The sequence below is a fragment of the Microtus pennsylvanicus genome, chromosome 8 (genome assembly GCF_037038515.1).
Source record: "Microtus pennsylvanicus isolate mMicPen1 chromosome 8, mMicPen1.hap1, whole genome shotgun sequence".
NCBI lineage: Eukaryota > Metazoa > Chordata > Mammalia > Rodentia > Cricetidae > Microtus > Microtus pennsylvanicus.
In genome coordinates, this window is record NC_134586.1 from 104,717,981 (window position 1) to 104,744,185 (window position 26,205).

A 26,205-nucleotide genomic window follows, 5' to 3' on the forward strand; every position below is an offset into this window, starting at 1 on the left:
GCCAGCAGTGAAACAGGGGTAGCAGAAGAGTTCTTAGGACTAGGAGTGGAGCCCAGGGCCCTGGAAAGGGGGGCTACCTTGGCCGGGGCTAGCTGGCCCTGGTCAGGCAATACCGGATTGGGCCCTAGTACTATGATCATAAGAGCTGTTACAACTTGCAGGGTGAACAGAATCCCTATGTCTTCCCTTTCTGGATCATACAACCATAAACCCTAAGTATTGTATGTTAACCAGTTAGCTCTCTCTCTTTTTTTTTTATCCTCAGTGAAAGTGATTGTGATTTTAGATTTTTCTGGTGTGATACGGGTGAAAGAGACTAAGTCCTTTTTGTTAACCCTCAACCAGGAGACATTGACATTGATTTTACATCCCCAGGAGACATTGACATTGGTTTTACATCCCCAGGCAGCACAATAAAATACTTTAGGACCCCCATACTGCTTTTTCCCCCCCGGACAAATATATCATTCAGAATATTTGCATACAGGATAAAAGTTTCTTGGGTTTGCTCAGTATCCTCCCAAGAGGCTGTTGCTAAAACACACAGGTCAAAAGTTAGCTGGGGGAACCAGGCATCCAGGGGATGAACTGCAGTGGCTAGCTTTAAGGCTGGCCCAGTCTCAAAGTTAGTCCGGGTCCAGGTTAAGTCCTGAGGTATAAACATCAGGGCAAAGATCAGCAAGCCTGGCAGAATCAGCCCTCCTTGAGAGGATTTTGGGTACGCTGAAGCTTTTATTTGGATAGTCCTGGGTCGTCCTGTGGATGTGCAGCCTTGATGTGAGACGCATGGATCCAGACTGCAATACCGTCCACTTTGAGGACAGTAGGTGTAGGGTCCCTTTCAGCGAAGTCCAAGATTCTGAGAACGGTGTCTCCGAACGTACACAGAACCGCCAACCTGGAACCGGTGCGAGATTTCCAGGTGCCAGGGATGGTGTTGGGAGGTGCCGGCAGAGAAGCAGGGAGAGTAGCTTAGTCCAGCGGACAGCAGCAGGGATAGCTAGGGCCCCTTTAGGGAGGGTCTAGTCCGGCCGGCAGCAGCAGGCTCTGGTCAGATAAATACCATTTTATGTCCCAAGTCTTTCCCAACACCCATGGAGACAGTCCCGCTTCTCACCCCTGGGAAACAAGTGGGGGAGATGTCTGAACCCCCGTGTTTAAATATTTTTTTCCCTTCTCCGCCCCCCCCCCCCCCGTACACCCCAGAATCGGACACCTGGGTGTACAAAAGGATCTCACCCTAGGTATTTCTGGCTGATCTGGAACTTGCTATATAGAACACACTGTTCTTGGAAACCTAAAGAACAACACCTCCCACTGCCAACTCTCTAACATTGGATTAAAGGCATGCACTACCATAACGTATTGGACAATATTTGCTTAACCACGTAAAGATGTGTTGCAGGACTTCCGGGCAGGGAGAGTAAGTAGAAAGAGGAATTTAGGCTAGGAAGAAAAGAGAAAAGAGACACCAGGGCGATTTCAGGAGCCAGCCAGTCAAACACAAAGAACACAGGAAAGTAGGACTTACAGAATGAAAGAAAGGTAAAAAGCACCGAGGTAAAACACAGATGAACCGGGCGGTGGTGGCGCACGCCTTTAATCCCAGCACTCGGGAGGCAGAGGCAGGCGGATCTCTGTGAGTTCGAGGCCAGCCTGGTCTACAAGAGCTAGTTCCGGGATGGGCACCAAACTACAGAGAAACCCTGTTTCGAAAAACCAAAAAAAAAAAAAAAAAAAAAAACCCACAGATGAATAGGGAAAAAGTTAAGTTAAAAGAGTGCATGGGACAAATCTAAGCTAAGTCTGAGCATTTATAATTAATAATAAGTCTCCATGTCTTTATTTGGGAACTGGTTAGCAGCTCAAAGAAAATTCTAACTACAATACCCCAGTGCTCATTGTTTTGATTGAGGGTTGATGCAGGTGGGCCCAGTTCATTAGGAACACTTGTACCCCTGGGCAGATGGTCCTCCAGGGCGTAAAATAACAGACTGTGCTACCTGTTGAGAACAAGCTGCTAATTAACTCGCCTCTGTCTTCTGCTTCCATTCCTAACACCAGTTTCATGTCTTCATTTCCTACTCTGACTTCTTTTGATGGTGATAGAGTGTGATGTGAAAGTGGAAAACACCTTTATTGTCCAAATTGACTGTGGTTGTGGTGTTTTATCACAGCAATAAGAACCCTCACGAAGACAAGGGCATGTCTAGTACATTGGCAGAAATGGATACTTAGAAACGTGTGAGAAAGTCATGGGATTTTACCTCATCCCTTATCTTTGAGGTTTCTTATCAAGCCTTAGGTGTGTTTCCTATGTTTGAACCTACTTGGGGCCTGCTTCTACTCTTTAGTCCTTTATTCCCGTGGGGCACGAGATAGGAATGGACTGACCTAACTTAAGGCACTATCTCTATGGAAAGGGCACACGGCAAATACGGGGTGTGTGACGCAGTGAGTTGAGTGCATCCCAAATCCCAGAGTGTGTTGTCTTACAATGCAGTGAAATCCCGGAAAGGAACAGGTTCATTCCACAGGGGACGGATAATACGTTAGAGCTTTTGTTTTAAAATTTGTTGTTATTGTTGTTTATTTTTGCTTCCTTAATTGTTTTGGTTTTCCGAGACAGCTTTTCTCTGGTACTGTGGTCTGTCCGGGAACTAGTTCTCTGGACCAGGCTAGCCTCCACTTAGAGATCCCGATTAGAAATGCCTGCACCATGCCGAGCTTCTTTGTTTCGTTTTTGGTCAGGGTCTCACCATGTAGCCCTGAAAGGCTTTGAATTCACAGAAGTTCGCCTTCTAGAGAGCAGGCAGTCAGGACTTGAAGCTGAGCTTTCCTAAAATGTTTTGATACTTTTCGCGGGCGGAGTACAGTGCGCCAATCAGGGACCATATTACTAAAAGACGCTGAGCTGTCCAATCAGGAGTACGGATGGTTGCAGCGCTTGTGCCGTAAGCCTTTTTAACGCTTGTTACCGGGGGATTCTTGTGAGTACCTGTTTGGGGCGATTGTGCGTTCTGCGGACCTCTTTGGGAGGACACCTAGACACATCAGAAGCACACAATGGTGAGTGTGCCTTGGGCTCCTGGAATCCTGGGGGGCGGATGTGGGACTTTAGTTGCTTTGGAGTTATGTGACGCCAGCACGCGGGGTTTCCTCTGGCGCTGTGAAGTCCGGTGGAAGGTGGAGTCTGGCTCAGCAATGCCTGTGCCCACCTGTGCTTGAAGTGTGCACCCCACAGGCGGCCTTGAGCCCCGAGCGCCCCACTTTTGTGTCCTGTGAAGCCGCTTCATCACAATCCCAGCACTCTTGGGTGGGTCCTTGCCATGAACCTGTGCTACACGGATTTTTGCAGCGCTGGCGGGTTGTTGATCCAGCTTGTTGATCATCCAGGCTGTGCTGTGTGGGGACTTGGGTGATCTGTGGAGTTTTCGGTTTGTACTGGTTTAGATTTTTTTTTTCCATTATTACCTTGGATTTCATTTCACGCTTCTTCACTCCCCTACCCCATCTGGTCTGACTCGGAATTGTTTCCCTTACCTCTTGGTGTGAGAGAAATTTCCCACAGAGCTGTCTCAGCCCCTTAAAACCTCATCCAAGGTGGTTTTGCATTTTTCCTTTTGTTTTGTTGGGTTTTGTTTGTTGTTTGCTTGGTTGGTTTTACTTAAGTTTTACAAAATGATACTATTCAGGGGAACATGGGGTAGCCCTGAGGCAAAGGCCAAGACAACCTGAATTCAGTGGAGAGCTTGGTAGGTTGTTGTTTGATGAGTCCCATTGTCCAGATGTTGAGAGCTCCACGACCCTGAGCTACCGCATCTGCTGTTTCCCTGGAGACTGGAAATGCTTCTATCCATCCTGTAAAAGTGTCCACAAGTGTTAAGAGATAACAGTTCAAAGCCAGGTCTGTTTTAGTCCCTGTAAGCCTCTTACAGAAATCTTTTAAATTGAGCCTGCCTGATACAAATGAACAAAGCTTACATATGTATGGTTTTTTGTCCATGGTTTTTTGGTCTCTGTGCTCTCGCTCCTTCCCCCTTAGCCATTCTCTCTCCCAGCACCACGCTGCCTGAGGCACTGGCCCCTCCCCCACTCCCTCTAGCCCAGACTCCCGACTCCTGTGGAGCAACATTCTTTCCCCACCCCGAGTTTGAGGTTCAAAGTCAACTTCCACCTTCCCTCCTCCCCCTCCTACCACACAGCTCCACTCCTGGACTGCCTCTCCATACTGGGTTAGTCCCTCCCCTGCTCCATTTTCTCTTCCAAATCTCTCTCAGGTAAAAAAGCGGCCAGCTTCCTTTTCTACTAATCGGTCTGCTACCTCAGTCAGTACAAGATATTAGAAAAGAGTTAAAAAAAAAAAAAGGTTGAGGATGGTCCCCAAACTCCTATACGGGAATTGGTGAAAATGGCCTTTAAAGTTTTTAATGCCCGAGAAAAATCAGCTGAGTCTTCCCGACAGACAAAGCTACAACAATCTACAGGCCCAGGCCTTACCAGTTGCCCTAAGGTCACAGGAAGGGGGACAAGGGAAGTCAATCACAGGGCTCTATCAAGCGTGGCCTAAATGGTCACTTGGCACCATATTGCACTACACCTGCTCCGAGGTTGTGCCTTATCTACCAGCAACCTGGACACTAGAAATCACAATACCCCCATGCAGGCTTGTCCTCTATGCCAGGCCACGGAGGTCCGGCCTCACCAACATCAGCAAGTGAAACTGTGCAGCCTTCAAACGTCTCAGCCTTGCAAAAGATTGATGCTGCCCAAACGTGGTATATCCCGTAACCCTCTCCTAGCCTAGGGTCATGCTACAAGTGGCAGATAAGTCCATTACTTTTATTCTCACTCGGGCCTTAAGTTTCCCTCACCAATTTCAGCTATGGGGGTAGACGGGACCTGTTCCTCCCCACTTAAAACTCTGCCACTGACCTACATTCTTGTAGGACAATTTTTCTCCCATTCTTTCTTAGCTATACCTGCTTGCCCAGCACCCTTACTGGGTGGAGATGTCCTTAGCCACTTCCCCAAAGCTTTGTTCTACTTCTTGGAGTCCCTTTTAACCCCACCCATCTCCAAGACTCTATTTGACAGGTTCACTCCTCCTGCCAGTCATGTGCCCAGGCCAACCCACAAGGAGCTTTCCACATATACCAGCTTTGTGAACACCAGCTGGGCAAAGATTGACAGGTTAATTTCACCCATGCCTACTCAAAAAACTTCTGTTATCTCTTAACACTTGTGGACACTTTTTACAGGATGGATAGAAGCATTTCTGGTCTCCAGGGAAACAGCAGATGCGGTAGCTCAGGGTCATGGAGCTCCTGTCAGAAGCTCTCAACATCTGGACAATGGGACTCATCAAACAACAACCTACCAAGCTCTCCACTGGATTCAGGTTGTCTTGGCCCTCGCCTCAGGGCTACCCCATGTTCCCCTACGGGCCTGAGCCCTTTTGAGTTGCTTTATGGCAGGCCCTTTCTCCTTAACCATCACCTCCCAGTTCAAACTCCTCCACTGGCGGGGTACCTACCCTACCTCTCCCTTTTAAGGTTCCTTCTCTGTTCACATGCTGACTGTTGTCTTCCTGCCACCACACCAGTGGACCCTAATGCCCCTAAACCTGCGCCACTCTCCCCAGGGGACAGAGTACTCCTCACACAGTTAACTCCTAGCTTTTTCGAGCCTCACATAGTAATCCTCAGCACCCCCTCGGCTGCCAAGCTCTTGGGACACCCATGCTGGGACCGTCTCTCAGCTCAAGCAGGCTCCTACTCAAGACACGTGGTCTGTCCAGCAGACAGGACCTTCCACCCTCCGGTTTTCCAGGATGCCGCAATGAAGGGCCTACCTGCTCCTCATTCTGGCACACTCATCTTTAGCGATAACAACTTTTTTCCTAGACACCTGCCTTCTCATCTCCCCCAAGGAATGATGCTTGCCTTCTCCGGGATGACAGTTCATGGGATGCCTTTCCAGCCACACCTCTCACTAAACGTGGACACCTGGCTCTCCCCTTCCCCACGCTGCCCCATGCCCGCAGGAAGTAGCCGCATTTGAGTCTACGCCCTTTTTTCCAAAGAGAGCCTAAATGTTTGTCATAATTACCATTCCAATTTTCTGTCACCCCTATAGCCAAAGAGTCTGGAATGTTAGGTTGGGAGTATAGGCCCCAGTCCCTCTGCATCTATCCCAGGCCTGGTCTGGACTTCAAATCCCAGCAGGCCAGGGTACTTAAGTGATCCCCCAGAAGAAAAACACAGTGGTCTCTCTCCCTCCCAGTAGTCTTGTTTCCCAGTTTCCCTGTTTCCCCTCGGGGCCACCCGAGAGCACAGATCTTCCATTAAACCTGGATATTTCTTAATTTGGCTTGTTTTGATTTGGCTTGATTGGGAATTTTTGCATCGTCAGCGAGCTAATATTAGGAAATATCTGCAAATAGAGATACTTTGACCTTTTCCTTTCTAATTTGTAGCCCCTTGATCTCCTTCAGGTGTCCTACCGCTCTAGCTAGCAATTAAAGTACTACATTGAGTAGATATGGGGAGAGTGCACAGCCTTTTCTTTTTTCTGATTTTAGTGGAATTTCTTTACATCTCTTTCCATTTAATTTGATGTTGGCTATTGACTTGCTGTAAAATGCCTTTACTATGATTATATATGTCCCTTGTATCATTAATCTCTCCTGGATTTTTTTCCATGAAGGGGTGTTGGTTTTCATCAAAGTGACATCTAATGAGATGATCATGTGTTTTGTTTTGTTTTTGTTTATATGGGGGAGTACATTTATTTTATGTTTTGAATCATCTGTGTATCTCCGCGATGAAACCTGCTTAATCATGGTGGATGATCTTTTTGATGTGTTCTCGGGTTTGTATTTTACTGAGTATTTTTGCATTCATGTGTAAGTGAAATTGGTCTGTAATTCTCTTTCTTTGTTGGATCTATATGTGGTTTGAATATCAGTGCAACAAATGGCATAACAAAATTAAGTGGGCAATATTCCTTCCATTTTGCTTTTGTGGAATAATATGAAGAGCATTGGCATTAACTCTTTTTTGAATGTCTGGTAGAATTCTGAACTGAAACACTTTTTGGTCCTGGATTTTTTTGGGGGAGAAGTGTTGAGAAACTTTTAATTACTCCTTTTTCATGAGGGATTATATTTAAATTGTCTGTCTGATCTTGGTTTAACTTTGGTAAGTAGTACCTATTGAGAACATTATCTGTATCTTAGGTTTTCCAATTTGGTGGAGTCCAGGTTTTTAAAACATGTCCTTATGAGTCTCTGGATTTTTTTTTTTTTTGGTGTATGTTGTTATGCCCCCTTTTTATTTATTTCTTTCTTTTTGTTAATTTGGATAGTCTACCTCTGCCTTTTAATTAGTTTGAATAATGGTTTGTCTGTCTTGTTGATTGGTGGTGACGGTGTGTGTTTGTGTGTGTGCGTGCATGTGTGTGCTTTCCCTTCTTGATTTTGCTGGTCACAGATTATTTATTTTCTGTTTTTTCATGAATATAGTTAACCTATATAGGTTAGAGTTGTACTTTTAGACTTTCTAGACACTTAGATTTAGAGTAAATATTGTTTAAATTTGACTTTATCAAGGAATATCCTATTTTATCCATTTATGGTATTTGGAAGTTTTGCTGGGTATAATAGTGTAGGCCATCATCTGTGGTCACTTAAGAGTTTACAGCACCTCTGCCCAGTCTCTTCTGACTTTTAGTTTCTATTGAGAAGTCAGTCTTACTAATAGGTCTGCCTTTATGTTACTTGGTTTTTTCCCTTACATCTTTTAATACTCTTTCTTGTTCTGTATGTTTAGTGTTTTAGAAAGAGGGTTTCTCTGTAGCTTTGGAGCCTGTCCTGGAACTAGCTCTTGTAGACCAGAGATCACAAATTCACAGAGATCTGCCTAACTCTGTCTCCCAAGTGTTGGGATTAAAGGCATGTGGACCTACGTGGTGTTCTTTTTTTTTTTTTTTTTTTTTTGATTTTCGAGACAGGGTTTCTCCATAACTTTTGGTTCCTGTCCTGGAACTAGCTCTTGTAGACCAGGCTGGCCTCGAACTCACAGAGATCCGCCTGCCTCTGCCTCCCGAGTGCTGGGATTAAAGGCGTGCACCACCACCGCCCGGCTACTTGGTGTTCTGTATGCTTCTTGTACTTTTATAGCCATGCCCTTGTTTAGGTTAGGATAGTTTTTTTCTATAATTTTGTTGAATACTTTCTGAACCTTTGAAGTGGTATTCTTCTTCCTCTATTTTTATTTTTCTTAGGTTTGATCATTTTATCGTGTCCCAGATCTTCTGGATGTTTTGTGACAGGAGTTTTTGAGATTTAACGTTTTCCTTGATGGATGTATCCATTTCTTCTATTGTCTATTCAACACCTGAAATTCTCTCTTCAACCTATTGCCTTCTGTTGGTGAAGCTTGCCTCTGTAGTTGCTGTTCAAATTCCTAAATTTTTTGTTTCCAGAATTTCCTGAGTTTTTTTTTTTTTAATTTTATTTCCGTTTTCAGGTCTTGAAAAACTTAATTCATTTCCTTCCTTTGTTTGTTTGTATTTTCTTGGCTTTCTTGAGGGGATTTATTCATTTCCATTTTTAAGGACCTCTTAAATATTCATGTAGTCAGATTTAAAGTCTGTTTCTTGTGCTTCAACTATGTTGGGATATTCAGGACCTGTTGTAAGATAGCTGGGCTGCAGTGAAAACATACTGCCTTGAATGTTATTGTGTTTTTATACTGGCATCTAGGCATCTAAGTTTGGGGTGAATTATAGGTCTAGGTACTGATTTCTGGATGTATCTTTGTTGGATGGGTGTTTTGTTTTTTGGTGTCTGTTTCCCCTCTGGGTTTTCATAGAGTCTGATGGCTGTGTGTTGCCTGCTAGGAACTTGTCTTTAGATCAGATAGTTGTGGCCACAGGGGGTTCCAGATAAAATGTGTTTCTGGGTGTTGAAGCTGACACTTAGGAATGGGAATAAGCCAGGGGTCCTTTGGGGTTCGCAGGAGAGAGGAGAACAGAGTGTTCATCTAGGTCTACTTATTTCATCTTCTTGGATTGGGGGTAGACAGTGAAGCGAAGTCACCCCACAGTTCTGCTATAGCACTGAGGATGAGACTTAGGGCTTGGATCTGTAGGAACTGAAGGAGAGGGGGGCAGATCTACAGACAGTTGACTTCTTCCCAGACAGAAGAGGTCTGTTGTTAGCAGAGAATGCCTGCTCTGAGCTGGGGCTTGGGGTAAAACAACAAGTGGGCAGAGGGAGGAAAGGAAGAGAAGGTCTGCGGGATCCCCAGGAGATGTGGGCAGAGGGGGCAGGAAGGCTGTGTAAGTGTTCTGTTGCAGAGATGGGGATGATGGGGGCGGGGGGAGTTGCCTTTGGAAGAGAGGAGGGGGTAGTGAAGGAATTCAGTTTGTTTAACCTTTCTCCTGGCCTGCTCAGCTGCTGTGTTCCCAGGGAATGGCTGCTGGTGTGAGAGACTGGGAAATGAGATGAGCTGGAGGAAGGAATGTGGGAGGAGAAGGTCTCTGTGATCTGTTGGGGAGAGGAAAGGGAGACCACAGCAGGTTTTCTGTAACAAAGCTGGATGTGAGACTCTGGACTGGATTTCAGGAGCAGAAGGGAGAGTGTGTGTCACCTTCATCCTACCATTGCCCTGGGAGAAGTGGCATGCAGTGATCAAATTTGAGATTAAAATTGGAATTTTGCGAAGTTTTCCAAACTTTGCCAAATATGAAGAAGGGCAGCGAGTCTGGTGAAGAGCTTCATGGAATTAAATTGAATTTCATTGCTGCTCCTGGTTTTGCTGTACACTGTTTGGAGCAGAAGAGATTGGGAGTGTGCTTTCTGTAAGGAGTCATTTTCAAGATTACATTCCTTGAGGAGAAGTACTAACATTTCAGCTCCTCCCTTAGCCTTCAGATAGCTGGGTCTTGTAGGTAATGTAATTTCTGAGCAATTGAAAAGCTTCGAAATGTTCATCAGAGAGAATGACAAACAAGCTGCTTACCTGCTGGAGACATTGTTTTGTTAAAAATTGACTTGAGTGTGCTGTACATTATAATACATTTATTACACTTGTATGTGTGGTCACTATGATTTTCATTTTATTGTTGATTTTTATTTAGTATTTAATATATTTTTTTCTTTCTTTTTGTCTTGTTTTGTTTTGCTTTTGGCAACAGAGTTTCTCAGTGCAGCCCTGAAACTAGCTGTGTTGACCAGACTAGCTTTAGACTTGGACTTCTCCCTGGCCTTCCTCATGCATTCTGGGATTAAAGGCTTGTTCCGCCCCTTGTGTACCAGCAGGCTGGCCTGGAAAGCACTGCATAGCCAAGGAGAATCCTGAACCTTGATACAGTAAACTCCTTCTCTCTTCCCTTTCCCATAGCCACACCATGTCCACCACATCACATACCTACTACCGTTCCCGTCCCAGTCCCACCTACGCACAGATCCCATGGAGCCTGCCTTCTCCATGCTCTGTGTAGACACTCAGTCCAGTTCTGAATCATACAGGAAGAGGTTAAAGATAGAACCCATATATGAGGTAAAGAGACAGCATTTGTTTGACTCTGTACCTTTCGGTTATCTGGCACAGGGTAGTTACATTTCCAGTTCCATCCAGCACTTCAGTTTGGTCCTTAGGGAGTCATATTCCAGCGTGCATGTGTGTGATATGACTGTTATCCAGTCATCAGCTGATGGACATCCAGGCTGATATTTCTCCAGCCATTAGGACTAGAGCAACCATGACCATGAATGTGAGTATCTGTTGTAGTGTATGGATTGTTTTCATTATACGAGGAGAGATGTACGCTGGATGAAATAATATTTCTATTTTTCCCTTTTGAGACAAGCTCACACTGATGGCTTGTTAATTGTAGCACTTTAAACCCTCACCCACGGTGAGTAAGGATTCACTGTTCTCATCCTCCATGGGGTTTGAGGTCTTCAGGCTTGCACAGCAAGCTTTACACCTGGTTACCTGTATCCTACCCCTACATATGTTTTACTGTTTTATTATTAAAAGATAACAGCCGTTTTAAATATATGTTTATTGTTGGGAATTTCCTACATAGAAGTGATATAATCGTGTCTAGCCCTTACACCATCAGCACAACCAGCTCTTAATTTTATGTGCCTTTTGGTTTCCTTTTTAGTTTTTATAACCCACTGAGTTCAGCTAGCCTGTGCAGATGTGTGTGGCCGTGCGCTGCAGCATGACAACTTTTCAGTGGCCACACTGGAGAGCAAAGACTCTCCATCTCCAAAATACCAATCGTTTCAAATCCTTTTCAGTGGCCACACTGGAGAGCAAAGACTCTCCATCTCCAAAATACCAATCGTTTCAAATCCTTTTTTGCCTGTGTGTGACCTTCTTGAGAACCAATCCCATTATGCCAAAAAAAATTTTTTTTCTTTTTTTATTTTTCTTTTCTCTAGGTCCTCCCCCCTCCGTCCATATCTAGGAAGGTGAACATCCAAACTGGCTAGGCTCCCACCAAGCCAGCACATTAAGTAGGATCAAAACCCCGTGCCATTGTCCTTGGCCTCTCATCAGCTCTCATTGTTCGCCATGTTCAGAAAGTCCAGTTTTATCCCATGCTTTTTCGGTAACAGTCCAGCAGGCCTTGGTGAGCTCCCAGTAGATCAGCTCCACTGTCTCGGTGGGTGCACCCCTCGTGGTCCCGACTTCTTTGCTCATGTTCTCCCTCCTTCTGCTCCTCATTGGGACCTTGGGAGCTCAGTCCAGTGCTCCAGTGTGGGTCTCTGTCTCTATCTCCATCCATCACCAGATGAAGGTTCTAGGATGATAAGCAAGATATTCGTCAGTATTGCTCTAGGATAGGATCATTTCAGGTTCCCTATCCTCAGCTGCCCAAGGAACTAACTGGGGACCTCGGCTTGGACACCTGGGAGCCCCTCTAGGGTCAAGTCTCCTGCCCACCCTAAAGTGGGTCCCTTAACTAAGAATTGTGGTTCCGTGCTCCCCTATCCAACCTTCCTTTATCCCGATCCTCCTGTTTCCCCAAGTCCCCCCTCCTTCCCTTCTATCTTTTCTCTCCCCATCTCCCCTTACCCCCATCCCACCCCACCCCCAAGATCCCACTTTTCTCCCCGGCAATTTTGTCTACTTCCCTTATCCAAGAGGATAACTATATGTTTTTCCTTGGGTTCACCTTCTTACTTAGCTTCTTTAGGTTCACCTATTGTAGACTCCGTGACCCCTATTTATGGCTAGAAACCAATTATGAGTGAGTACATCCCATGTTCATCTTTTTGGGTCTGGGATACCTCACTCAGGATAGTGTTTTCTATTTCCATCCATTTGCATGCAAAATTCGAGAAGTCATTGTTTTTTACCACAGCGTAGTACTCTAGTGTGTATATATTCCATACTTTCTTCATCCATTCTTCCCATTGAAGGGCATCTAGGTTGTTTCCAGGTTCTGGCTATTACAAATAATACTGCTATGAACATAGTTGAACAAATGCTTTTGTCATGTGATAGAGCATCTCTTGGGTAAATTCCCAAGAGTGGTATTGCTGGGTCCAGGGGTAGGTTGATCCCGAATTTCCTGAGAAACCGAAACACTGACTTCCACAGTGGTTGCACAAGATTGCATTCCCACCAGCAATGGATGAGGGTACCCCTTCCTCCACAGCCTCTCCAGCAAAGGCTATCCTTGGTGTTTTTGACTTTAGCCATTGTGACAGGTGTAAGATGATATCTCAAAGTTGTTTTGATTTGCATTTCCCTGATTGCTAAAGAAATTGAGCACGACCTTAAGTGTCTTTTGGCCATTTGAATTTCTTCTGTTGACAATTCTCTGTTCAGTTCAGTGCCCCATTTTTTAATTGGGTTAATTAGCATTTTAAAGTCTAGTTTCTTGAGTTCTCTATATATTTTGGAGATCAGACCTTTGTCTGTTGCGGGGTTGGTGAGGATCTTCTCCCAGTCAGTAGGTTGCCTTTGTGTCTTAGTGACAGTGTCCTTTGCTTTACAGAAGCTTCTCAGTTTTAGTAGGTCCCATTTATTCAATGTTGCCCTTAATGTCTGTGCTTCTGGGGTTATACCTAAGAAGCGATCTCCTGTGCCCATCTGTTGTAGGGTATTTCCCACTTTCTTTTCTATCAGGTTCAGTGTTTTCGGGCTGATATTGAGGTCTTTAATCCATTTGGACTTGAGTTTTGTGCACGGTGATAGATATGGGTCTATTTTCATTCTTCTACAGGTTGACATCCAGTTGTGCCAGCACCATTTGTTGAAGATGCTTTCTTTCTTCCATTGTATACTTTTAGCTCCTTTATCAAAAATGAGGTGTTCATAGGTTTGTGGAATAAAATCCGGGTCTTCTATACGATTCCATTGGTCGACTTCTCTGTTTTTATGCCAGTACCACCCTGTTTTCATTACTGTAGCTCTGTAATAGAGTTTGAAGTCAGGGATGGTAATGCCTCCAGAAGATCCTTCATTGTATAGGATTGTTTTGACTATCCTGGGTTTTTTGTTTTTCCATATAAAGTTGATTATTGTCCTCTCCAGATCTGTGAAGAATTTTGATGGGATCTTGATGGGGATTGCATTGAATCTATAAATTGCCTTTGGTAGAATTGCCATTTTTACTATGTTGATCCTCCCAATCCAAGAGCAAGGGATGTCCATCCATTTTTTGGTATCTTCTTCAATTTCTTTCTTCAATGCCTTAAAGTTCTTGTCAAATAGATCTTTCACTTCCTTGGTTAGATTTACCCCAAGATATTTTATGCTGTTTGTGGCTATCGTGAATGGAGAAGCTTCTCTGATTTCCCTCTCTGCTTCCATATCCTTTGTGTGTAAGAGGGCGACTGATTTTTTGGAGTTGATCTTGTATCCTGCCACATTACTAAAGCTGTTTATCAGCTGTAAAAGTTCTTTGGTGGAGTTTTGGGGGTCGCTTATGTAGACTATCATATCATCTGCAAATAACGAAAGTTTAACTTCTTCCTTTCCAATTCGAATCCCATTGATCCCATTATGTTGTCTTATTGCTATTGCTAGAACTTCCAGCACTATATTGAAGAGGTATGGCGAAAGTGGACAGCCTTGTCGTGTTCCTGAGTTAAGCGGGATGGCTTTGAGTTTCTCTCCATTTAATTTGATGTTAGCTGTCGGCTTGCTGTATATAGCTTTTATTATATTTAGGTATGACCCTTGTATCCCTAATCTCTCCAAGACTTTTAACATAAATGGATGTTGAATTTTGTCAAATGCTTTTTCAGCATCTAATGAAATGATCATATGGTTTTTTCTTTCAGTTTATTTATATGCTGGATTACATTGATAGATTTTCGTATATTGAACCAGCCCTGCATCTCAGGAATGAAGCCTACTTGATCATAATGGATAATTTTTCGGATGTGTTCTTGGATTCGATTTGCCAGTATTTTGTTGAGGATTTTTGCGTCGATATTCATGAGTGAGATCGGCCTGTAATTCTCTTTCCTGGTTGAGTCTTTGTGTGGTTTTGGTATCAGAGTAACTGTAGCTTCATAAAAGGAATTTGGTAATGACCCTTCTGTTTCTATATTGTGGAATACATTGAGGAATATAGGTATTAGGTCTTCTTGGAAGTTCTGGTAGAATTCCGCATTGAAACCATCTGGCCCTGGGCTTTTTTTGGTAGGGAGGTTTTTGATAACAGCTTCTAATTCTTCGCAACTGACAGGTCTGTTTAGATTGTTCATCTGGTCCTGGTTTAATTTTGGTAAATAGTATTTATCTAAAAAAGTGTCCATTTCTTTTACATTTTCCAGTTTAGTGGCATATAGGCTTTTGTAGTAAGATCTAATGACTCTCTGAATTTCCTCTGTGTTTGTGGTTATGTCCCCCTTTTCATTTCTGATCTTACTAATTTGCAAATTTTCTCTCTTCTGTTTGACTAGTTTGGATAGGGGTTTGTCAATCTTGTTGATTTTCTCCAGGAACCAGCTTTTTGATTCATTGATTCTTTGGATTGTTTTCTGTGTTTCTATTTTGTTGATTTCAGCCCTCAGTTTGATTATTTCCAGTCTTCTACTCCTCCTAGGTGAGTCTGCTTTTTTTTTTTTTTCAAGAGCTTTCAGGTGGGCTGTTAAGTCTCCAATATGTGCTTTCTCTGTTTTCTTTAAGTGGGCATTTAGTGCTATGAACTTTCCTCTCAGCACTGCTTTCATAGTGTCCCATAAGTTCGAGTATGTTGTTTCTTTATTTTCATTGAATTCGAGGAAGACTTTAATTTCTTCCTTTATTTCTTCCTTAATCCAGGTATGGTTCAGTAGTTGACTGTTCAGTTTCCATGAGTTTGTAGGCTTCCTGGGGGTAGCATTGTTGTTGAATTCTAACTTTAATCCATGGTGGTCTGATAAGACACAGGTGGTTAGTAATATTTTTTTGTAGCTGTGTAAGTTAGCTTTGTTACCGAGTATGTGGTCAATTTTCGAGAAGGTTCCATGAGCTGCAGAGAAAAAGGTATATTCTTTCCTCTTTGGGTGGAATAATCTATAGATGTCTGTTAAGTCCATTTGCTTCATTACCTCCATTAATTCTCTAATTTCTCTGTTAGGTTTCTGTTTGATTGACCTGTCCTTTGGTGAGAGAGGAGTGTTGAAGTCTCCTACTATTAGTGTGTGCGGTTTGATGGCTGCCCTGAATTTTAGCAATGTTTCTTTTACGTACGTGGGTGCCTTTATATGTGGGGCATAGATATTCAGGATTGAGACTTCTTCCTGATGAATTGTTCCTGTTATGAGTATAAAATGTCCCTCTCCATCTCTTCTGATTGATTTAAGTTTGAAGTCAACTTTGTTAGAAATTAGTATGGCCACACCTGCTTGTTTCTTAGGTCCATTTGCTTGATAAGCCTTTTCCCAGCCCTTTACTCTGAGTAGGTGCCTGTCTTTGTGGTTGAGGTGTGTTTCTTGTAGACAGCAGAATGTTGGATCCTGTTTTCGTATCCAGTCTCTTAGCCTGTGCCTTTTTATAGGTGAGTTGAGCCCATTGACATTAAGTGATATTAATGACCAGTGGTTGTTAACTCTGGTCACTTTTTTAGTAGTAGGGTTTGTGTGTTTCCCTTCTTTGAGATGCGCTGGTGAAGGGTCTCTAGATGTCTGAGTTATTGTGGTCATTGTTGGACTCCTTGGTTAGTGATTTTCCTTCTATTATTTTCTGTAAGGCTGGATTTGTGGCTACGTATTGCTTAAATTTGTTTTTATCCTGGAAAATTTTGTTTTCTCCATTTATAGTGAACGAAAGCTTGGCTGGATATAGTAGTCTGGGCTGCATCCATGGTCTCTTAGTTTTTGCAGTACATCTATCCAGGACCTTCTGGCTTTCATGGTTTCCATAGAGAAGTCAGGTGTAAGTCTGATAGGTTTACCTTTATAAGTAAGTTGGCCGTTTTCCTTTGCGGCTCTTAATATTCTTTCTTTATTCTGTATATTTTGTGTTTTGATTATTATATGGCGAGGGGATATTTTTTTTTTTTGATCCAGCCTATTTGGTGTTCTGTATGCTTCTTGAACCTTCATAGGTACTTCCTTCTTCAGGTTGGGAAAGTTTTCTTCTATAATTTTATTAAGTATATTTTCTGGACCGTTGTGCTGCACTTCTTCTCCTTCTTCTACTCCAATTATTCTTAGGTTTGGTCTTTTTATTGTGTCCCATATTTCCTGAATGTTTTGTGATGAGAGTTTGTTGGACTTGCTGTTTTCTTTGATCAGTGCGTTTATTTTCTCTATGGTATCTTCAGTGTCTGAAATTCTTTCTTCTATCTCTTGTATTCTGCTGGTTATGCTTGTTTCTGTAGTCTCTATTCGTTTACCTAGATTTTCCATGTCCAGCCGGCCCTCTGTTTGTGTTTTCTTCTTTGCCTCCTTTTCAGTTTTCAAGTCATGAACTGTTTCCATTATCTGCTTGATTGTTTTTCCTTGCTTTCCTAGGGTATCATTCACTGATTTACTCAATTCCTCGAACTTTCTGTTACACTTCTCATCCATTTCTATAAGGGCGTTTTTTTATATGCTGTTTAAGGGTGTCAATCACTTTCATGAAGTCAGTTTTTTCTACTTCTTGATTAAGGTGTTCATGTCCTCCTGTTGTGAGTTCGCTGGCTTCTGGTGGTTTCGTGTTGTTTTTCAGATTGTTGGGTGAATTCCTGCATTGGCGTCTCCCCATCTCTTTCTCCCAATATTCTCCTATGAATCTTCTTTTACAGGATCAGGTCTTCTTGCCGACTGATGTACCTTCCCAGTGATGTCACTCCCCAGTGATGTTTCTCCTTGTGTCCAGATCGGATCTCCTTGCTGCTTGGTTAGCTCGCACACAAAGGGCCCACCCTGCTTGCTGCAGGCAGGCTATGGAGACAAAGGAGCTACCGCCTTCCCCTTTGCACTCCCCTTCGGGTTCAGTCCCAGCGCCCAAGCAGGCAGAGCAGGGAGGCGCTCTGCCACCAAGGAAGGGAGGGGGGGAGGGCGACAGGGGGTGGGGGGATCTGGATGTAAGCTGGATGGGATAGGAAGAGAAAGGAGGTACCGTGCAGTGTAGCCCCGAAGGTTGATCAGGAAGTGTAGGCGGGCTGTTCTCGGGTGCAGCAGCACTCACTCACCACAATGATGTTTCACTAGGTGCCCGGATCGAAACTCCGTGCTCCTTGGTTTGCTTGCAAACAAAGGGCCCACCCTGCTTGCTGCAGGCAGGCTATGGGGACAAAGGAGCTACCGAGCTCCCCTTTCTATGCCAAAATTTTTGACGGACAATATTGAAAGTGCTTTGGTGACTTTAAGAATTTGAAGCATTCATTTTTCTGATATTGTGCGCCTTCTCAGTAAGCATATTCGTTTCCCTTATGTCTTTGGCCAGAGACCTACTTTAAAACTAAAATGTTCATATTTAACATAGTTATTATTTCTGTAACTGATGTAGTTGTAAGTCAGTAAGAAATCACTTGTTTAGGTTGATCTTCTAAATTAAACACAGGGAAGAAGAATGAGCAAGAAAAAGGAAATATAATTCTTCCCTTAAATCTTAAGCTGGAAATGTGGGTCAGAGAAATTGTTCTAAATTCAAACTGAGGACTCTTACATCGTTTGCAATATGGCAGAATCATCTCTTAATCAAATTTTCATTTTTTCCTATAGCTTTCTGTCTTAATTAGGATTTCTATTACTGTGGTGAAACACCATGGCCAAAAATCAGGTTGGGGAGGAAAGGGTTTATTCAGCTTATACTTCCACATTGCTGTTTATCACCAAAGCAAGATAGGAACTCAAGTAGGGCAGGAACCTGGAGCCAGGAGCTGATGCAGAGGCCATGGAGGAATGCTGCTTCTCATGACTGTTATGGTTTTGGTCCCTTTAAGAGACAAGCCACACCCATTCCCCTCCCCATCCGCTGAGGCAGGCTGATCTTCAGCTTCCGGCCTGAGCTTGCTCTCTTTTCCATCTTCCTCTTGGAGAGGCAGCTTCGCTTCTGCCTCCCCACTTCTCTGCTTCCCCCCTTCTCTCTCTCTCTCTCTCTCTCTCTCTCTCTCTCTCTCTCTCTCTCTCTCTCTCTCTCTCTCTCTTTCTCTCTCTCTCCCTGTCCCCCTCTTCACCCTTCCTCCTCCATAACTCCCTGAATAAACATTCAACCTCATCCATGTTTCTGTCTTCTGCCCGCCATGTGTCTCCCTGCCTGGGACCAGCCATTGCTCTGCCTGGGGCCCACTGCCTGCTGCCACATGGCCCGCCACCACTGCTCTGAGATCAGCAGCCGTCTCTGCCTGGGACGGCTGCTCCCCGGGCCTGCTGTCTGCCGCCACATGGCCCGCTACCACCATTTGGGACTTACAGCATTTCTGCTGCCTACTGCCACAGGGGATCTTGCAGCATTTTTTAAAAAAGAACAACAATGACTTTCTCAGACTGCTTTCTTAAAGAACCCAGTGTAGCATGAAAAATAAAAACCCAGGGACAGATATTGGGGCTCAGTCTGAAAGCCAGAAAAGCAAAGCAGCCAGCCACTGCCTCTTACCTCTTCCTCAGACCCAAATGGCAGTCCTGCCTCCACAAATCCTCAGAATGAGCCTGAACTGGGACCTGTTTCCTTCCATCTTCTATTCCTCTAGTGTGCACCACCTCTGCCTGGCCTCTATGATTAACTAGTGTGGTTACTGGGATTAAAGGTGTGTGCCACCACTGCCTGATCTGCACGACTGACCAGTGTGACTGTTTTTACGCTCTGATCTTCAGGCAAGCTTTATTTATTATAACACAAATGATATACCACTCTAACCCAGGACGGAGGCTGGAGAAATGGCTCAGCAGTTAAGAGCACTGACATCTCTTCCAGAGGACCCGGGTACAGTTTCCAGCACCTACCTGGCAGCTCACAGCCTACATGAGTGAGGGTGCTCACGGGTATCAACAGCTAGCTGGGAGACTGAAAGAAAGAGGAATTGGTTGCTGGAGGATGCAGCATCCACAGAGGATTAGTGTTTTGACTGACAGGATGTCATTTGGTAAACCTGCCTAATGCACATGACATTCCCAGAGTCATCAGACTCTAAACATATGCAAGCCCAGTTGTTTAGAAGAAAAAATATTGTAACAACAGAAAAAGAAAGATTATTCTTGAACATTACTTTTCACACTGCAGGTTACCTTATTGCGCATGTACCTCAGACTGAAGTAAGTGCAGGTCTGCCTATTTCCTCTATGTTCCATATGATTCCCAAAAGGTATTTGAGTACAATAAGGAGTTACCATGCCATTACTAAAGGGACTGCTTGTTGCTATTGTTAAAGCAGATATCGGTACAGCCCATTAAAGATGTTTGTCCAAAGGATGCCCACACAATGCTAGGTTCATTGTCCCAGTCCCTGTGTTTGCTCTGTGCTTGCCTGCTTCGCTATTGTTCAGTGGTTAGTGCTAATCCTGTCATCAGTTGCATTTGCTTTGCTTGTTTGGAATTTTAGTTTGCTCACCCTCGTTTCTTCTACTAAAGTATTCAACACTTTCTACATTCATGTTCATTTCAAGTTCTCTGATGTAGGACAGAACACAGCTCTGTTCTTAATCTTAATTGCACAAGCATAGCCCTTACTGAAATTCCTGACTCTTTGTCTCCTCTGAACCTTCCTGGTCCATGCCATTTCTATCAACCTTTTTTTCTTAGATTCATTCAATGTGTTCTAGATTTTTCCTTCTCTAAAGAAAATTTATTTTTGCCAGTTCCTCCACATTCCTTCCAAAACAAGTTCTAAATGCCCACAGAGAACCTGCTTAGGTTTATTTACAACAATGGTCCCATTTTTAAAAAAAATGTATTTGTTAGGCCAGGCAGTGGTGGCGCACGTCTTTAATCCCAGCACTCGGGAGGCAGAGGCAGGTGGATTTCTGGGAGTTTGAGGCCAGCCTGGTCTACAAGAGCTAGTTCCAGGACAGGCACCAAAACTACAGAGAAACCCTGTCTCGAAAAAAAAAAATGTATTTGTTATGTTAGGCTTTTCCATCTGTCTGTCAGAAATGACTCAGAAAACAGTGACTTGAGGCAGAATGAGTTTATTATTTTATCTCACAATTTAAGGGTAGAGTCTGTAAAATGCAGGATTCTGAAGCAGCTGATCAAATCACACACAATCAGAACTAGATTGGTGTATAGTTGCCTGTGTCTCGGCTCCCACCTTCCACTAATATAAACCCTTTATATTTCATGAAATGCTGCATCTCGAATAGGTGGGTGTGTTGTTTTACATGTGAATAGCCCTCATAGGCTCATATGTTTGAAAGCTTCATCCCAGTTAGTAGAAGTTAGAATTAGGATAGAATTAGGAGATGTGGCAATATGTGGGAGGGGATGTCATTAGTAGTGGTCTTTGAGTTTCAAAAGCCCATTCCAGGCATTGTGTCTTGTCTCTGCCTGCTGCCTTTCCTCAGGAGTAAAACATTCAGCTACTGTTCCCACCCCATGCCTGTCCTGATTCTTCTGTGACAATCATTGACTGTGTGAGCAAGCCCTGATCAGTTGCTTCCTTTTATAGTAGCTGCCTTGATCATGAGCTCTCGTCTCAGCAGCAGAATAGTAACTGAGACTGTGCATCTGCCTTTCTTACAGCAAAAACTCAAGACAGTATCCTATGGATGTTTTGGGTTAACCTTTATCTACATAATCACTTATAGAGCTGTCTTCAGTAATTTCTGTCCTAGACGATTCTGTATGTCATCAACCTGGCTGTTAAAACTAACCATCCTAATATGTGCACTGTTTTAGGAACCGGTGGCCTTTGTGGATGTAGGTGTGATCTTCACTGTAGAAGAGTGGGCGATGTTGGATGATAGGCAAAAGAAGCTCTACAGAGATGTGATGAAGGAAACATTTTTGAACCTGCTCTCCATAGGTAAAGATAAATAAATGAATAAAAGATAAACACCAGCACACTGCCCTTGCTTATTCAGTCAGCAGGCAGAGAGCAACATGTGTGGTATTGTGGTTTGAATTCCTGCAGGGAATGTTTATCGAATTTAATGAATGCATCCATGTCATAAGAACTAGATTCTACTTGTTTCTAAGCATTGAATTTGTCATAATGAACTCTTTGGGTTTATTTCTAGAGGAAACACTAGAAGAAAATATCGAAGAGGACCACAGAGATCTCAGCCAAAATCTGGGGTAATTTTTATTCAATAGAAAGCAATTTACAGTCGGGTGGTGGTGGCACACATGTTTAATCCCAGCACTCGGGAGGCAGAGGCAGGCAAATCTCTGAGCTTGAGTCTAGTCTGGTCTACAGAGTGAGTTCCAGGGTAATCAAGGCTATACAGAGAAACCCTATCTACAAAAACAAACAAAAACAATTTACATCAAACATTTGAGTGGTAGGACAACTAACTGCGAACCTACCAAATGATCCAAATATATCTAATTGCAAATTGATTCTACACCAATTTCTGTAACAGAATATTGAACTGTGTCATTCAGTATTTGAGTTTCTCATCTGTGTAATCGAGTAATATCACCAATGTGTCATGTAATAAGCTCTGAAAGAGCCCAGTAGTCTAGACCTTCTCATAGCCCTTATAAAAACCATATGGTCACCTCTCTCTCAGGATTACCCCTGTGAACCTGGTAAGCAACTTCTGTTTTATGATGCTCTCAGTTCCTGTGTTAAACACCATGACCAAAGTCATCTTTTGAGTAATGGGGCATATTTTGGTTTACACTTCCATGTTATAGCCCAGCAAGGGAAGGCAGGATAGGGGCTTAAAACAGACAGGGACCTGGAGGCTGGAACTGAACTGAAGACCGGGGAGGAAGGCTGCTTTCTGGCTTATTCCTCATGGATTACTAACATACTTTTCTTACAGCTCCTGTACTCCTGCCCAGGAACATATTACCTAACATGGCCTCATTAATCAGGAATTAAAAAATGCTCCCACAGCCTTTGCTTACAAGCCAATCTGATCTAGCCATGTTCTCAACTCTGGTTCAGGTTGAACTGATAACAAACTAGCCAACACAGGCTAAGTATTTCAAATGTCAAAATATCATACTGTTAGAGGACTATGTGATTATTATGACTGTCTGCTAACACCAGGACTTTTGCCTTCATATTCACTCTTTCTATGTTTGTCACTTATTTTATGTGTATGTATATGTGTGCTTGTATTCACCACCTGTGCAAAACCATTTGTGGAGACCAGAAAAGGGCATCAGATCCTTCAGATTAACAGGAACTTATGTGCCCTCCACATGATTGCCGATGGAGGATCTGCTCGAAGAGCTGAAATTGTTCTTTATATCTGACCCTATGATACAGCTCCTTCATAATTCTTAAATAAATATCAACACTCTATGTCTTTACACATGCCAGGGTCTTTACATATGGTTCATATTGTCCTTAACATTGGAGACATTCTGCTATTGCCTCAGGGATAGTATGGTTGTAGTGTACTCCATAAGCCAGCCTCAAATATTTTTTTTCTACAGTAATGCTGTTCTCATTGTTTTTGCAGAACTCAAGTAGTTGAGAAAGACTGTGGATATCAGCGTGATACTGAGTGTGATGAAAACCAGGAATCTACTCCAAAGAATATGGTTAATAATGACGTGCCTCCTGCAAAAACAGTATATGAAAGCAGATTACATGAAAGGAATGTCATTGATGATTCATCCTTACAAGTTTATCAAAGAGACCAAAGTAGAAGCAATGAATTTCAATGTCAGGAAGCTGTGGTGAAGTCTTTTAAACCAACGAAACATTGGAACGATATCAGTCATTCTGAATCACTTCAGGTACTTGAAACCTCTCCTAGAGACAAACCTTATAAAAACCAACAATGTAATGAAGCCTGTAGGAGTCTTCCTTCTGATCAGCCTCAGGAGAGAACTCACATTGGAGATAAACTCAGTGAGAACATCTTAAAGAGATGTACACGTGACCAGAAAGATCACGGAATCCATACAGGAGTGAAACCCTTTGTGTGTAAGCATTGTGAAGAAGCTTTCATTGATTCCAGTGACCTCATCAACCATGAAAAAAGTCATCTTGGAGAGAGAAGTTACATTTGTAAGCAACATGAGAAAACATGTTTTGAGAAACATGAAGTAACTCACAGAGAAGTAAAGCCTTATGAATGTAAGCATTGTGGAAAAGCTTTCACCCATTCTAGTAATTGTAACATTCACGAAAGAAGTCACTGTGCTGAGAAGCCTTATGCACATAAGCATTGTGAAAAAACCTTCACCAGTTCCAATTCTTGTAACACTCACAAAAGAATCCACACTGGAGAGAAATTGTATACATGTAAACATTGTGACAAAACCTTTGCCACTTTGAGTTCTTATAACACTCATGAAAGAGTTCACACTGGAGAGAAGCCTTGTGCATGTACGCACTGTGGAAAAGCATTCACCATTCCCAGTCTGCATAACTGCCACAAACAAAATCATAATGTAAAGACTTCTTATGCCTGTAAACATTGTGGAAAGGCTTTCAACAGTTCCAAGCACTGTAAAATTCATGAAAGAACTCACACGGGAGAGAAGATTTATGCATGTAAACATTGTGGGAAAGTCTTCAGCACTCCTTATTATCGTAACATTCATGAAAGGATTCATACTGGAGAGAAGCCTTACTCGTGTAAGCACTGTGGAAAAGCCTTTACCCGCTCCATTTATCTTAAGAGACATGAAATCGTTCATACTGGAGATAAGCCTTATGCATGTAAGCATTGCGGGAAAAGCTTCTCCACCTCATGTTATCGTGACCTTCATGAAAGAATTCACTCTGGAAAGAAGCCTTATGCATGTCAGCATTGTGGGAAAGCCTTCAGGAGTTCTTCTCATCAAAAGAGACATGAAAGAATTCACTCTGAAAAGCTTTATGTACATAATCATTGTGGAAACGGCTTGACTAGTTCTACATACCATTCATGAAAGAATTCATACTGGTGAGAAACCTTGTGTGTGTATTCTTGTGGCAAAACCTTTGCCATTTTGAGTTCCTGTCATAATCAAAAGAATTCACATGTAAGCATTATGGAAAAACCTTTGCCCGATCCAGTTATCTTAACATTCATGAAAGGAGTCACAGTGGAGAGAAACCTTGTGCATCTAAGCATTGTTGAAAAAAACCTTCACTTCCAGTTGGCATGACAGTCATAAAAGGCATCACGCTAGACAGTAGGCAAATGGATGTAAGCATTGTGGGAAAGAAACCTTATGTAAGCACTGTGGAAAAGCCTTCCCCATTTCCAGTTGGTGTAACGCTCATGAAAGATTAGAAGATGCCATACATCTGTGATCATGTGGAAAAGCCTTTAGCAATCATAGTTCTGATTATATCCATAAAAGAATTACATAGTGGTGGAAAACTTTGAAACGGATGTGGAAAATCAATTTATAATGTTCAGAAACATCTTCCGGGCCGGGCAATAGTGGTGCACGTCTTTAATCCCAGCACTCTGGAGGCAGAAGCAGGCGGATCTCTGAGTTCGAGGCCAGCCTGGTCTACAGAGCTAGTTCCAGGACAGGCTCCAAAGCCACAGAGAAACCCTGTCTCAAAAAAAAAAAGAAAGAAAGAGAGAGAAAGAAAGAAACATCTTCCGTATAGCCAGAATATGCCTGCATTTCTGTTTCACATCCCTATACAAACCCGTGTGAGTGGGTAGCACTTCTACCAGCGTAAGTATGCGATGCTGCATTTGATCAGCTCGCCTCCATTGTGAGGGTTGAAAGAAAACTGGTCATGAGGTGCATCAGCTAAGAGTAGTTCTCATGCAAAACCTGATTATCTCAGTTACCTCCCTGGGTCTTACACTGTGTAAATAAAAACCCGAGTCTTGAAAGTTGTATTCTGACAATCACATGCATACTTCCCAATAAATACATACACAGAGACATACAAGTGAGTAATGAAGTGAATAAAATGTTCAAAGCAGTGGAAACAAAAACTAATAGATACATTTTTAAATGTAGAAACACTGAGAGAACAAAGTGTGATTCTTTTTGCTGTTGGTTCTGTTTTGATTTTTGAGACAGGTTTTTGTGTGTGTGTAAGAGTGTGTAAAACAGCTCTAGCTGTCCTGGAACTAGCTCTATAGAACAGGCTGGCCTCAAACTCAGAGATTCGCCTGCTTCTACCTCCCAAGTGCTGGGATTAAAGACGTGTGCCACCACCACCCAGAAAAGGTGTAATACCTAACTCATGATATGTGACTCTATATATGATAAAAACCACTTACAAGATGTGGAATAATGTCTGTTTTGCCCCCTATGACTAGGACAGTACCTTTGAATACAACTATACTAGTGTTCTGAGTGAGGATGGGCCCAAAGACTCGTAAGTTTGAATACTGGGTTTCTAACCGAAATGGGTACTGACTGAGAATGGAGAATATCTGTCACTCTCAGGAAGTTTTAAGGTGATACAAAAGATAGTCACACTCCCAGTGTATTCTCTGCCTCCTTGTTATGGGATAGCATGGCCATTCTTTGCTATCACAGATACACTCTCTAACTGCAAGCCAAATATAACACTTGCTTTTAAAACTTGTTTTAGCAGTTGTGATCCATCACAGCTATAGAAAACACAACCTTCTTTGGACTTTAAGAAGATCCATCCAAATCCAGTCAAGAGAATTTTCATCACAAAACTGTAAAAAAAAAAAAAAAAAAAACAAAA

The 26,205-nt window shown here is 42.9% G+C and overlaps 1 protein-coding gene across 2 annotated transcripts; it reads left to right on the top strand.

The window, feature by feature from the left end:
- Nucleotides 1-2,959: 2,959 nt before the first annotated feature.
- LOC142856574 (uncharacterized) lies at nt 2,960-26,205 on the top strand. 2 transcript variants are annotated; one of them, XM_075984192.1, is made up of 4 exons: nt 2,960-3,069; nt 21,294-21,420; nt 21,635-21,692; nt 23,036-26,205. In XM_075984192.1, the coding sequence occupies exons 1-4, from the start codon at nt 3,067-3,069 to the stop codon at nt 24,456-24,458; spliced, it is 1,611 nt and encodes a 536-aa protein (XP_075840307.1). In that variant the 5' UTR covers nt 2,960-3,066; the 3' UTR covers nt 24,459-26,205. The 2 variants fall into 2 exon arrangements, with proteins under 2 accessions (XP_075840307.1, XP_075840308.1); XM_075984193.1 differs by lacking the exons at nt 2,960-3,069; nt 21,635-21,692 and having other exon boundaries at nt 21,351-21,420.

Bases quoted from the DNA above. Each gene is read 5' to 3' on its own strand.
- LOC142856574 (XM_075984192.1), top strand. The intron at 21,421-21,634 runs GTAAAGATAAAT...GTTTATTTCTAG, and splicing joins TTTGAACCTGCTCTCCATAG to AGGAAACACTAGAAGAAAAT. The intron at 21,693-23,035 runs GTAATTTTTATT...TTGTTTTTGCAG, and splicing joins GATCTCAGCCAAAATCTGGG to AACTCAAGTAGTTGAGAAAG.